The 13,756-nt window shown below is 39.8% G+C and overlaps 1 protein-coding gene across 1 annotated transcript in view; it reads right to left on the bottom strand.

Moving 5' to 3' along the window:
* Positions 1-12,169: 12,169 nt before the first annotated feature.
* The window catches only part of mgat4c (mgat4 family member C), a 79,245-nt gene continuing 77,658 nt past the window's right edge, over positions 12,170-13,756 (bottom strand). The window contains exon 6 of the mRNA XM_034879029.1: positions 12,170-13,755. Within this exon, the coding sequence (XP_034734920.1) occupies positions 13,346-13,755 (410 nt within the window). The 3' untranslated portion in view covers positions 12,170-13,345. The remainder of the gene's footprint in view (position 13,756) is intronic.

Below are 13,756 nucleotides of genomic sequence, written 5' to 3'. Positions count from 1 at the left end.
AAGTTCAGACTTAGTACGCCTCCCACATCCACAGGACAAATTACACCCTGCGTGAATTAATTCAACTCCATTAAAAACCTTCATCGACATCTGCCGCTGCAGCGATGCTCGGGCCTGCTTGTCTTGGCATTTTTCCAGCCGGACGCCTCTTCAATTTAACTCCAATTTCGAGTTGGTGAATGTTGGCCGACAGTTTAAAACTTCTCAGTGGGATGCTGATGAGTGTCTTCACTCATGCTTAAGGAAAGTCATTCTCTCATCTGGACAGCGTAGCAAATTGCGTAAAAAGCCAGTCCGATCAAGATAATGGTTTGTGAAGGAATGAGATTAGCTCCCTTTCTGAGAAATCTGATTGTGTGAATGGGACAGTGGCATAACAAGTGTGAACTTGTGGCAGGGGCCAGCTGAGAAAGTAATTAGGCCTCACATATGGGCAGCATCACTGAAGCCTTCAGCAATGGCTGTGAAAGGACAAGCCATGTCTGAGCTGTTTATTGTCACAGGTATGGCTGTCACTTGTAAAATGAGGCCCTCTGTTAACAAGACCTAGACAGCAGGTTGAGACAAACTTCAACAAAACAGAGGAACTTGAGATTTAACTTAGTGGATAGGTGTTTAATTCCAAAATGAGTCAGCATCAGTGTTTGCCATCTGAATTGACTCTTTCATTTTTTTGTCAGTTAAAATTTGTTCTGATAGCCGGGTTTCTTACATCTCCAGTCATCAAAGAGGTTAACGTTTGCTATGGTAACTGACTTCCTAGTCAGAGAAACACATATGTACATTGTTAAAATGGAATTACATTTTAACATCGCAACAACATCTGGTACAGCTCTGTGCATCAAACAGTGTACTAGATAGATTTAACTGTGTGTCAGATTAACACGTTTTAACATAAACCTGTCTAAAACTACAGCCATGTGAAAATCTTAGAAATCCTAAGAGGAATATTTAACAATTCATTGTAGTTCCTTTTCTTAATTACAGATCATGGTATATTAAACTATATGTAATACAATAAATATTAATTTTAAATCCTCCATTATGTCAGTTAGGTTGGGTTTTTCTTGTCTCCTGACCCTAACCCTACCCAACCAGTTCTCTTTCACAGACAATTGTTTTTTTTTAAGCCTGTTTCTCATAGAGAAACATTAGAAACATGGAAAAATAGCCAGTGCAAGTCTTTTGACTCTGGAAAGCAAAGCTAAAATAATAAACATCTTAAAACTTGACCATCTTAAAAACTGGGCCCTCATCATTTTTCATGAAAATGTCCTTAGTTGAGAATATGCTCAAAACTGTTATTAATCAAATACATTCAAACCGCTTGACACACAATAGGCCTGGAGTTTTCAGGTCTCCTGGAGAGTCGGCTGCTTGGGCCAAATCCAGCTCAAGTCATCGGCAGTCGGACACAGTAACACCACCGGTGTCAAGCAGGTACTATCTTCAATAAATCTTCCTGAGTATGTGTCTTGAGATAATTAAACACAGTGTTTCCTTTGTTGTCAATATTGAATCTGTGATCATGTCCTCTGAAGCATCCTGATACAGGAAAACAATGGACTTGGTGGGGGAAACTCATTTTTCATTTTGTGAATCATAAACTCCACATTGTCTCCTATTTTCCTACATCATGACAGATTGTCATGTGTTATCGCTTGTTGAACATGCAAAGTTTCTTTGAATATACTTTAAATTGCCATTCTCTGGCTTGAGTTCTGCTACCTGTGCACTAGAGACTGTCCTCCCCTGAAAAAGGCCACATAAGTCATTTCTTCATACAGCAATCATTACTTCTATTATATTTATGTTTATAATGGAGCAGCAGAGAGTAAGGTGACAAAGTATAAGAATGCCAAATTCCCATATAATGAGGTAATGAGGACCCAGGAGGTTGAGGTTTGTGTCCTGTGTGAAAGTAAAAGTAAATAGTGAGTTTCTTTTAACTTTACAAACAGAAAAGACAGAGCTACATCATGTTTGGCATCACGTTTGTAACTGGAAATAAAGTAAATGTAATTTTACCCAAACCACAATTTTTTTTCTAAACTTAAAGAAGTAGTTTTGGTGCCTTAACTAACCAAGTGAGGTTTTCTGTCTTAACCTAAACAAACTAGGGAGCTGCTCATTCAGTACCCCTCATAGAGTCATTTTGGCATGTGAAAGCAAGGATCACAAACCATTCATTCCAGAGAAGGTAAACATTTTGAAACCTTGCATCTGTTATATACTGACCTGGACAGCCTGCTGGATATTGCAATGTGTACTTGTTTTACATAGTGAATATGTGAGGTTCCAACAAATTTGTTATTTAAAGTATCTCCCGATGGAGGTGTCCAGAAAGAGCTAACTAACAGGCCTTGGAGACCATCAAAGCCCCTCGTAGCCCCTCTGCAATGCTCTGTCACTACGGACTTATCATGCTGATTGTAAACATGGAAGCTAATTAGTCTACAGTGTTGGGCAAGTTAATTCCAAAATGTAATACATTACAAATTACTAGTTACTGTTATTTGAGAGTAATTAGTTTTATTAGAATATTACTATCTCTTAATTGTGATGCTTTACACTACTTTAGCCTTTATTTTGAGTTAATTTAACCAATATAACAGAAGTATGATTTGGTAGGTAGCTTGTGAATTTCACAACAAAGTCTCATCTTTAGCAACTTATCAATAATGTTAATTATCAACTGTATCAATATTGTTCAATAATTAACATTATTGATAATATTTTGTATAATCAACATGAATATGCAAAGTAACTAAAGCTACGAAATAAATCAAGAACCTATAATAGGCAAGTAGAAAAACATGAAATTACTCCATTGAAAGTACCTTAGACTTGTAATGAATTTCGGCATAGTTACTTTCCACGGCTGATGAAATGTATGATATTATGTGTAGCAAGTCTAAACATTATTGTTGTTGTCAGTCAGCTGTTCGGAGACACGGCTGTCTGCGCTGTCCCGTCACCTGTACCGTCTCTGGTTCTGGCTCTGACCACGGGAACAGTGACAGGACATCACCTTGGTTCTACACAGAGAGACTTTTTTTTCTGTGTTTAAATGTTTTGTGGTGTTGGTGTATTCTTAAAAAAGCAAACATGACTGAATGTCGGGTTAAACTGTGCAGTAACTCGCGTTACTCGATTGTACAATATGGGGTACAACATTACCAAAATGTGATTAGTAATGCGTTATATTATTGCTTTGCAGCGAAAAGGAATACACCAGTGTAATACTTTTGTAAAACGTCACTCCCAACACTATTAGTTTGTAGTTTTGTGTCACTGATCGTGGACCTCTTTTTTAATTGGGGAATGTAGAAATTGCCTTGGAATGCTTGAAGAAGGATCTTGTATTATATGCAATTCAGTTAAATTTATAGTATCAAATCACAACAAGAGTTATCTCACACTTTACAGATAGAGTAGGTCTAGACCACACTCTATAATTTACAAAGACCCTATGTTTCCAGTAATTCCCAATATGGCCCTGTTGCTGCACTACTGGCACCCCACTTGATTGGTTAGATCTCACCTGTATGTATTTGAAATTGCCGAAAAAACACGAAGCCATGTATATACACATGATTGAATGGCTCTGCCTGTACAAACACGCCATGCATCTCCACCTCCTCCACCTTGTGTGGATAGAGCGAGGCTGATTCCCACCGACAGATCCCCCACTCTGTGGCATGCCCTGACATTATAAACAGGCTTCATGAAAAAGAAGAGCATCATGTTGTTGGGGTGTTGGTGGGTTGTGTGTCTTTGCCTGCTTGTGTGATAATTAAAATGACTCTACCTCCCCCTGTTCCAGTAACAGTGGTGGCCTCGCAAAGGCAGCAGCAGAGCTGTTATTGCTTGTCCTTCAGCTGAAAGGATCATGTTGGCCAGAGAGCTGATAGCTTTTGTTCTGAAAGTTGAAAAATCTGGTGTCCAGCCTGGGCATTTTCTCGCAATGCGCCCTGGGATATGGGTTATCTAAGCAGCGCATGCAAGAAACCCTGACATTAATCTTTAATTAAGGCCTTTACAATTTTCGACAACATGCCCGGGAGTATGAGAGTTACTGTAGGGGATAGATATGAACAGTGGGCAGTGGGTAGGGCCAGAAAACACATTATATCTTGTGGTGAGCTCGTTTTGTCTCATCAAAGTCAATGGTCCGTTGATCCGCGAAGACGTTGCCCCGCTTTTCTTTTCAGCTGTTGGGACCAGAAGACACACTGTTAGGTAAGCTTAGCATTGAGAGGGTCCTTTTTGTTCCTTTTTGGAAAATAGATAACAATCCCTCGAGGTAACAGCAGTGAAACGTGAAGTGAGGCTGCTTTCTTTTCTGAACGATAATCCAGATTGCTACATATCCCACTGTTCCTGATGAGAGGATGTCTTCTGATAACTGTCAATGTGAACATATCAAGGTGACTGCTTTTGCTTCACACGTTTTTTTTTCTCCTCTTTTTTTTTGGTAATTGGTTGTGGATCTCTTGTTAAAAGAGCCAAGTGATAAAGCTGCTGGTAGAACCAGCATGAAACTGAAGTGTTTCTTGTGTTGTGACAGCTGCTGCCTTTGTGATGTTCCACAAAACCCCCCAAGACACAACCTGTTTAATTCTGGCTGAAGATTCACATGAAAAAAAGACAAGTCTCCTATGAAACAAAATGGGACTTTGGTAATTGTTTTGATTACTCCTTTCCCTGTTGCCAGTGGGCTAAAGGCATTACAAAACTAGAAGTGGAGGTTTAGGGAAGAAGGGACTGAGGAAAAGTGGCGGCACATCTCCCTGCGGCAAGATTAATTCGCTGGCAAGAATGAGAGACAGATGGGAGGATGGTGGTGGTGGTAGCATGAGGGAGTGGGGGCGGGGGGACGGGGGGGGGTCACACCTTTTTGAGGCAAAGCAATTGGGAGCGATTAAATAGCTCATTCGCCGTAGGGACTATCCACTCTGAAGAAGGAGCTGGCTCCAACAGCGCCTGCAGCACTGTTCCTTTTATCTCCACTCCTCATGAAGACCCTGAAAATGCCATGGGAGCAGTTAGAGTGAAGCACACAGTGTTCTGCTGGGATGGTTCACTGTTAATGTTCAACATCATGACAGCAAATGAAAGGAATTTCTTAGCGTGTCTGCACCACAGCGATGGATCAATTGTGCCATAAGAGTGCGGTTTAACGTGTGTAATTAAACTCGTGGCCAGTTGTATGTCGTCCCTTTGTACCATGTGGAGGACATGTGCAGACTCCACTTTACATGGCTTTGATTCGCAACAACCTGGAAACAAATGTTGATTGAATGCTTGACGTGCTTTCGTTCTCACCCTTGGCCATTTCCATCACAGATTTGGCAGATAAGAATTCTTTTTTTCCGTTCCCATCATAAAAATGGTTCAATACCCAGCTGCTCAGGCTGTCTCCAGCTAGCTCAGGCTGGCTCAGGCATCTTGGTATCCACTTTAACTGAATGCTCTACAGCCCGAGTACACCTAAACGCTGAGAGGCCCTTCCATCACAGGTAGACACACAATCACAAATTCCATGCCAGATTATTACGATTCATTCATCACATGCGCTTGCTTCATGTTTTCCTGCCTTCAGCTTTGCCTCAACTTCAATACTTTTAAATCCCTGTTCTGAGCCATTTGTCTGTTCATTCCAACCCTTTTTATGCTTTTCCAACATGTCTTTTATCTCCCCAGCTTCATTTCCCCAGCTTAGCCCTGGATCCTCAGCTGGTGCACCTGTGGGCCTGTGCTGGAAATGCTCTATGAACGAGACATCACAAAATGTAGGCTACTAATCAAAAGCGAGTGACACGCTTTGATGCGGCACTGGTGTTTGCTTGGAAACATATTGTGTTTCTACCTTGAGAGAGGAAAATGAAATCAAACGGGCCGGGGTCATTGTTCATTTGCTGCACACATTGCTGCACGAGAAAATAAAATCAAATGGGCCGTGGTCATTGTTCTTTGGCTGCACACGTTGCTGTTGCTTCTTCATAGACAGTAAGGGAATGTAAGGCGGAATTATAATTCAACCACAGAGGTGGATTTTCTCAGAGGCCCGAGAGCAGGACAGATCAAAAGAAAATAAGGAAATCCACACAATCCATATCAGCCTGGTATCATGTGGGGTTTGGCCTACGTTAAGGTACATTTTGGCAGCACCATGGCAACCACAGCAATTGAATGGCTGATGTCTTTCGCTGTGCACAGTGCAGGTCTTGTTATGTGGGATATTGTTTTTTTACCTGCTACCCTGGCTCTTTCATAGCATGCATTATCTGTGCTTTCTCAGGTGCCTTGGTGTCATGTACGCTTACCTTCTATTTGGTTCTGGATGACTTTGAAGGACAGGAGACGGAAAGAGTTGGGGATGACTGTGACAAATTGCTCATGGTCTCTGAAATGGTATTGGAACTGTGAAAGCCTGAAGGTTTTAAATGAGAGTCGACTCCATTATCAAAAGTAGCCTTTATCAAACTTGCCATACAACAATAGCTGTGACTCTGTTTACAGATCCTGTACTATTTTACATGATGAAATGTTTACATATTAATGTCATGTTTCTGTATATTGTATTTTTTAAATATATTATATTCTATATTATAATACGTATACTGTTGTGAATTGTAATATGCCAAAATGCTCTTGACATGGTGCTTTTCGGATGCTTTTATGTGGGCCTTAGTGGTCCCCTAATTCTGTATCTCAAGTCTCTTTCCAGAAATTCCGCCTTGGTGCAGAATTACAGCCACTAGAGCCAGTCCCACAGTGAGCTTTCCTTAGTATGTGCAATGGCTGTGTCTGTAGATTTTGAAGAGGGGTGGAGGCAAGGTGGAGGCTGGGGGTCGGGCCTTGACCAACTGCCACTTTGCTCGTTTGCCCCTTATGACCTCGTAAGGGGCAAAATTCCAGATCGGCCCATCTGAGCTTTCATTTTCACAAAGGCAGAGCAGGATACATAGGGTTTGGTTTACACCTATCGCCATTTCTAGCCACTGGGGGACCATAGGCAGGCTGGGGGAAACACTAACAAAGTGAAATTGTCATGCTATGGGACCTTTAAACACCCAATCAGCAATAAGCACAACACTGTGAATGCCCAATCTGTTCAATTGACAGATGATATGCTCCTCTATGAGTTGAGATAATTCTCTAAATCTCCTGGCTTCATCAAATCATTTCAGAACCAAAAAACGTCTTCTTAACGTCTTAAGAATGAAATTCATTTTAATTTGGGGACATGTTTTGTGATATAAATTGTGCCCATTAACTATGAGCTAGAATAATTAAATTAACATTGGGAGTGGTTCTTGTCAGTATGTTACCGTCTAAGTCTTTGCAAATAGAACAAACAAATAACAGGCTGTTTTTGCTTAGTTTGACCCATTTAGCTTTCTTTTTTTTTTTTTACAGGTTTCAGGTACATCACTACATGTTTTAGCTCTGCATGCCATTTCTCATTGTTTGGAAGTTTATTCTTAACTTTTTTTAGGCAGGACATCCCAATAACTACACCATGGTCACATAGCCGGTTCATAATTTGGTTATAAACAACCAAGTTTCTTGCCATGCTTCAATTTTTTGAAGCATTGGTTTTGTGCCAGTGGATTGATAAGAACGGCATCAACAGGCCCACTCACTCGCTGTGACTTCTCTTGACAATGAGTTGCTCTATTCAGACATGGGCTAAATTGGACATTACACAAACTTGCTGCTAGGAACCTGCCATGAACAACAGACTTGGACATTTGTGTTTTCACACACAGTTCCTCCCAGTATTATGTTTACAGTTGTAGTGCATGTGTGAAAGGGGTTATGGATGGACAGTCAACAGTCAACTCCATTACTTTTGACGCTTCGGAAGAGCTTAAGTTGGAATCATCATTTATAATGACAGATTTCAAAAATAATCTTAAAAATGAATTCTTCTGACTCATTTATAATCACAAATGGTTCTGATAAATGAATACATAAAAAAATAAAAAACGGACTGTTAACCATGTTATGAGCGTTGGTGTTCCATAGTTTGTCCACCAGGGGGGGCGCTTAAAAAACATGTTTTTGTGTTTTTCATATCTTAAGTTTGTATTTTTATTCATTTTATTTATCAGCACTTTAATATATTTGGATGTTCCTCTGATCTGTTATGGCAATTTACCATCATATTATTTTAGAACTCATAAATAACTATAAATAACTACTGTTGGGAAAATCTGTGTGCTTTGTAACACTTTTCTGGATGTAAAAAAAAAAAATATACGTATATATCGGCCAATATGTCAGCCTATCGGATTTTTAAATAAACAAATATTTAAATATAAACATCGGTATCCGCCTTAAAAATCCTTCATCGGTCGGGCTCTGCTGTGGACGTTGGGAAATCTGCTGTTACTGCAAGAAGTGGGTTGCCCTGAATTTAGCGGACTGTATGTGTGAAGGACATGTGCATTCACTAATTAATGACACCTAGAAGAAGAAGTCGGATTTTTAACACAACATGTTCTGGGCCCTAGAGGTTGAACAAACACTTACCAAACTGAGCCTCACGTGTCTCTTTACACAGGCAAATACATATGCAGTAACTTGCACTGAACAATTTGTGTCTGTTTTCCTTATCGGCCATGTTCCCAGGTCCAACAATGTGTTTTATGTATATAGGAGAAATTATAGCTCATCTTCACAAATATACAAAGATCACGTTGCTTTAAACAGTACAGTATCCCCCCAAGCACCATCCCCACACCTTCATTAAGAATGCAGTAAAAAAAGAAGCAGTAAGCATATGAATATTAAAATGAATAATGTATGGCTTTTGCTTTTGGCTACAGTAAGATCTAAGTCAGACAGACTTCTTCTCGCTGCAAGTTTCAAGGAACTGCAAATGTCACTTATGTTTATACATTTAAAATGTATGCTGTATTTTCTACTTTTATTCATTAACATTTGAACAGTGAAACAAGACACATTCAATCAAAGACAGAGGGACTACATTTTTGATTCAGGGTCATGTAAATATTGTTTTGTTTTCCTCAAGCAAAACAAACCAATACTTTCCTTCAAACCAATTGTCAAGCCCTGACGCTGCAGACACATATTCAATATGTTGTGCTCTCTCACACACTGCTCTCTGTGTCTCAGCAGACATTGCAACACAAAGTTGGCATTCATTCGTTTAATCTGATTTCATTTTAAATACAATATGTACAATACAACATTTGAAATGATACGTGTAAAAATATATATGTCATCTTACAATACAGTACCATTTAGAGAACATTGGAAAGTAAAACAGACACAGAAACAACATCTTAACACACTCGCTCCACCTTACAATATACAGCACATGTGAACTCCAAACCTGTTGTAAGGTAGTATCGGTAGGCTTCTACGTACAAACCCAGTACAATTTCATTAGCAGAAGCTGAACAATAACTCATAGATCCTGACGTATAAAAGGAGTTGTTTTATCCACTGAAAAATCATTTTATTCATGCACTTTGTACATGCTCCACTGGAAGACAGCTCACATTTCAAATAACTCAGGATCCACGTATCATATTCACATTCATCACTTGGTTGAAGCTTTGGGGATCGGACCCTCACAGACAATGTAATTAAACAAACTTAGACAGTTACCTGCCGGAAAGTTTGTCCCTAACACCTGCCCTTTTTCTCACAGAGATCTGCCGATGTAGTTAGTATTTAGTTCTTGACAAATGGACAGCAAAGATGGCCATTTATTAGCCGTTAGTGCTCAATAAGAGGATGATCCTTTAGTATTAAGTGAAATATAGCCTAAAGCAGTGTTGTAGTTAGGTTACCAACTGTCAAGTCTGAGTCAAGACTTGAGTCCCAAAGTCCGAGTGACCAAAGAAGAGTCTGAGTCTGATTCCAAAGAAGAGATCGAGGCCAAGCCAATTCACCATTACCTGTGTTTGACTCCGAGTTGAGTCACAAGTCCAGAGAATAGCAACTTGAGTCAGACTCAAGTCCAGGACTCGAGTACTCCGTAACTGCCCATTACACATAAAAGTAATCAGACACTTCATCCTTTATTTGAATCCTATTTCAGGAATGCTTGATTCCGATAACATAAATCTTTGAGTCCAAGTCATCAGCGCGCGGGTCCAAGTCAAGTCACAAGTCCAGAGCATGGCGATTCAAGTTGGATTTGAGTCCAAGTCCAGGATTTGAGTACTCCATCACTTGCCCAAAGTATAACTGATTCTCACTCAAGGCTGCCAATAGCAAAATGATGCTCTGCTCAGCAGTTTGCTGACATCCAGTTGAGGAATTTATGCAGCTTTTGTTGTTACCCCCAAGATGTAAAACTGTCCATAAACCTGCATCGTGCAGCTAGTTTTAGCTGGCATCTTATTTCAAATAGAGATCAGACAGCAATTTCTCCTCTGAATATATCAGCTTCACAACACATTTGCTCTATTTGGGCATTGGGCGTATCAAAGCTATCCATTACACTTGTAAAACAGCTTACTGCCCTGCGGTGACATCATGTGTTTATAGCTCATAAGCAGGTAATACTAGGCTGAACTGGCACCATAGTGTTCTTTATGAATAATACCACACGCGCAGCACAATGTGAATTGTGTTTCTGAGCATCATCCATTCAAACAAGATCCCCCTCCGAGGAGCTGATCCATGCAGGTCACAGAATCATTCACCAAAATGAATAGCGACTTTTCAAGGGAAATGCTGAAGAAAAACAATAAGCTATATTGTATTGGTGGGCATTCTAATTTCATTTCAGATGGCACATGGGGGATTTGTTGAGGAAGGATTTCGAGGTGGCGGTACAAGTTAATCTACGAAAGGTCTCGATCTGTGACACTGAACAAGACCTTGAGGGAAAACACTGAACAGCTGGCTATTGCAACAGTGGAACAAAGCTTTGCAAAATCGTCGCCGCATGCTTAATGACGATCTGCTTTCACCTCATGTTCCTAAAGAATGTCAGTGTTATGTAAACATTTACCTCTTTATTGCATTGTTGAGTGATGCTTTTTCTATGTAGAAACAAATCTGTTACTGAACGTTACTCACTGTCAGCTCCTAATTACATGAACGTGGAAAATGACAGGGTTATTTTTGAAGCGCGGCTCTGAATTGCTTCAAGCATCCCGGTGATTATCAGTTAACATGTACAACGTTAATTCTTGCAAATGTTTGCTGTTTAAGAACATGAAGCAATGTTGGGGAATTTGAAAAGGATCTTCAAAGGAAATACAAGAAAGTTTCCCCAAAGCAGCAGCAGACTGCATGAAGCGAGAGCAAAGATCACAGAGAGGCAGCCATGTACGAGCAGAAACATTGGAGTTGTGAGAGCGCAACATTGGGAAAAGAGCGAATTGAGATCCTATAGCTTCAGGGGAGATGTTGTTTTGCTGGTGTAGAGAGGGAGGCAAACAGACCAATTTACTTGGGGAAAATTGTGCTGTGGTGGAAAAAAAAAGAGAGACCTAAGAGCAGACCTGGCCTATTCTTCACTGTGCAATCTAATCTCAGCTCTTGGAGAAGATGGGTGAAAACAAACATTGTTCTCCTGTCAGCAGCCTTGACGGAACATACAGCGCCTGTAAAAGAGCTCAGCCCACTCCCAAACTCGCCTCCAACACAATGAGAAAGCTGTGACATGATGAATATTCAAGGCAACAATGACCTCTGATACTTGTCCTGGTGGGGTTTCAAACTGTAAAAATAATTAAGGGCTAAATGGGGACATTGTCAGAGAGAAATCCCAGGGCTACACCTGCAGCCTTGATATCAGTCATGAAAAATTGCAGAAGACACAATAGCTTTGATTGGACGGTATTTTCAATGAGAACCTGTTTCTAAAGTATTTAGTGGCACGTTCTGATAACTATCCTTTCCCGACATTTATAGACAATTAGTGGTTCATAATACTATGGTCGAACTGTATTAAATCAGTAGTACGCTGTTCCGCAAGTGAGATTTGTCTTCGTTTCTCCCTTGAAGCACCTTTCTGAAGAGCCTTCCATAACATTCAAAAATAATGCATCATCCACGTATGACTTACAGATATGTTTTCAGGGTGCTGTGTAGGGCTGAGCGATATGGTTGAAATAAATAATATGATATTGGTATATTAGTACTTGTATTATGTATGTACATGTAGTACATGTATTATGATTTGAAACGATGAAATTGGTGTTCATTGCAACGAGACATGTTTCACTAATATCCTTTAGACCAGAAAAAACACTTTAAACCCTAACTACATTTTGCTTAGAATCATTGAAATATAAGGCTGGTGTGATTCTATATATTCGTCATGTCAACAAATCCCATGAAAAGACAAAAAAAAAAGTGTAAGTCCATCTCTCAGTACTTTCTGACTTCCCTACCCAGTCTAGATTGGTTTTCAGCTGCGGATCAATACACATTTGGTGCTTAGTGATTCTCAAGTTGGGGTTGTAGTACCCCTCGGGGTAATTTGGAGTACTGCAAGGGGTATGTGAGCATAGTTACTGAAGGGGTATGTGAGCATAGTTACTGAAATAATTGTTTTGTAATAATGATGATTCAGTGATGGATTCTACACATTTGAACTGTAAGCTAGCATTGAAATGTTTTTCAGCTACTATGTCGTTGTTCAGCCTAAACGGACGCAGCACTGTATGTTTTTATAATAGCTTTTTCTAAGTAAAATGTTTTACCCTGTTTAGGGTTAGGGTGAGTCACTACTCATAAATTTCAAAAGGGGATACATTCTGAGGACCACAGATTTAGAGTACAGAAGCATGACTGTGTTTGACAGATTGACCAAGTAACATCTCATCCGATAAAACAGTATGGCTCACTGGCTTTGGACAACAATGGAGGTCTATGGCACATAGAACAGAGATATATCAGACTTTGGCTATGTGGCACTACTTGTTAGTGCAATTGACTTACTGTATTGTTGATGTCGGTCTTTTCACAGGATTTGTACAGAAGAATGTCATCATATCACTTAAAGTTGGTAAAACACAACCATGAATTATCGCTCAGGCCTACGTTAAGGACAGCTATCAAAATCTGAAAGAAAAAAAGAAAGAAAGAAAGAAAGAAAACAAACGTTCATGAATACTCTGAGGTCAGCTGGACAGTCCATACGAATGACTTGGAAGATGCTCTACTAAGGTTATAACTTGCAGGTATAAAAAGTATAGATTGAGTTGACAATCAAAATTAGTGTAAATAAATACATACAAAATGAATACATAAACAAACCTGGAAATACATACATTAGTAAATAATATTAATAATAAAACATTTGCCTCTATGACGTACTAAGAGTCTTTGTGTGTAGTCCTTATTGGCTGGGGGGTTGTGTAGTCCATAAACTAATACTTCTAATTATGAGCCATTCTTTCTGACTGGCTGTCACCACAATGCGAACACATTCAATGTTGAAGGCAATTTTGTGGTCTACGTCTTGAACCTCAACGTTGCCATTTTTAAACTCCCCTAATGTAATATAAGAGGAACACTGTTTGCCTTTTTTAGTCCCAACTAGTTTCTCACCAACTTCCAGAGCTCCGTGGTGAAGAATGTCATTCTGACGGTCGTCAGAACCAGTAGCAATCTTAATCTTACTAATTTTGGTAGATTTATTAAAGACTATGACAAAGAAGTCTCCTGTGGTAGGAGGCTTCCCCCAGAAATATTCATCAACAGTGCTGTAAGCCTTGGTGGCGTCATAGTTTTCAAAGACGTTGATGTT

Source organism: Etheostoma cragini, chromosome 8 (assembly GCF_013103735.1).
Source record: "Etheostoma cragini isolate CJK2018 chromosome 8, CSU_Ecrag_1.0, whole genome shotgun sequence".
Lineage (NCBI taxonomy): Eukaryota > Metazoa > Chordata > Actinopteri > Perciformes > Percidae > Etheostoma > Etheostoma cragini.
Note: the sequence above shows the minus strand (reverse complement) of the source record. Positions and strands in the feature narration are given on the sequence as shown.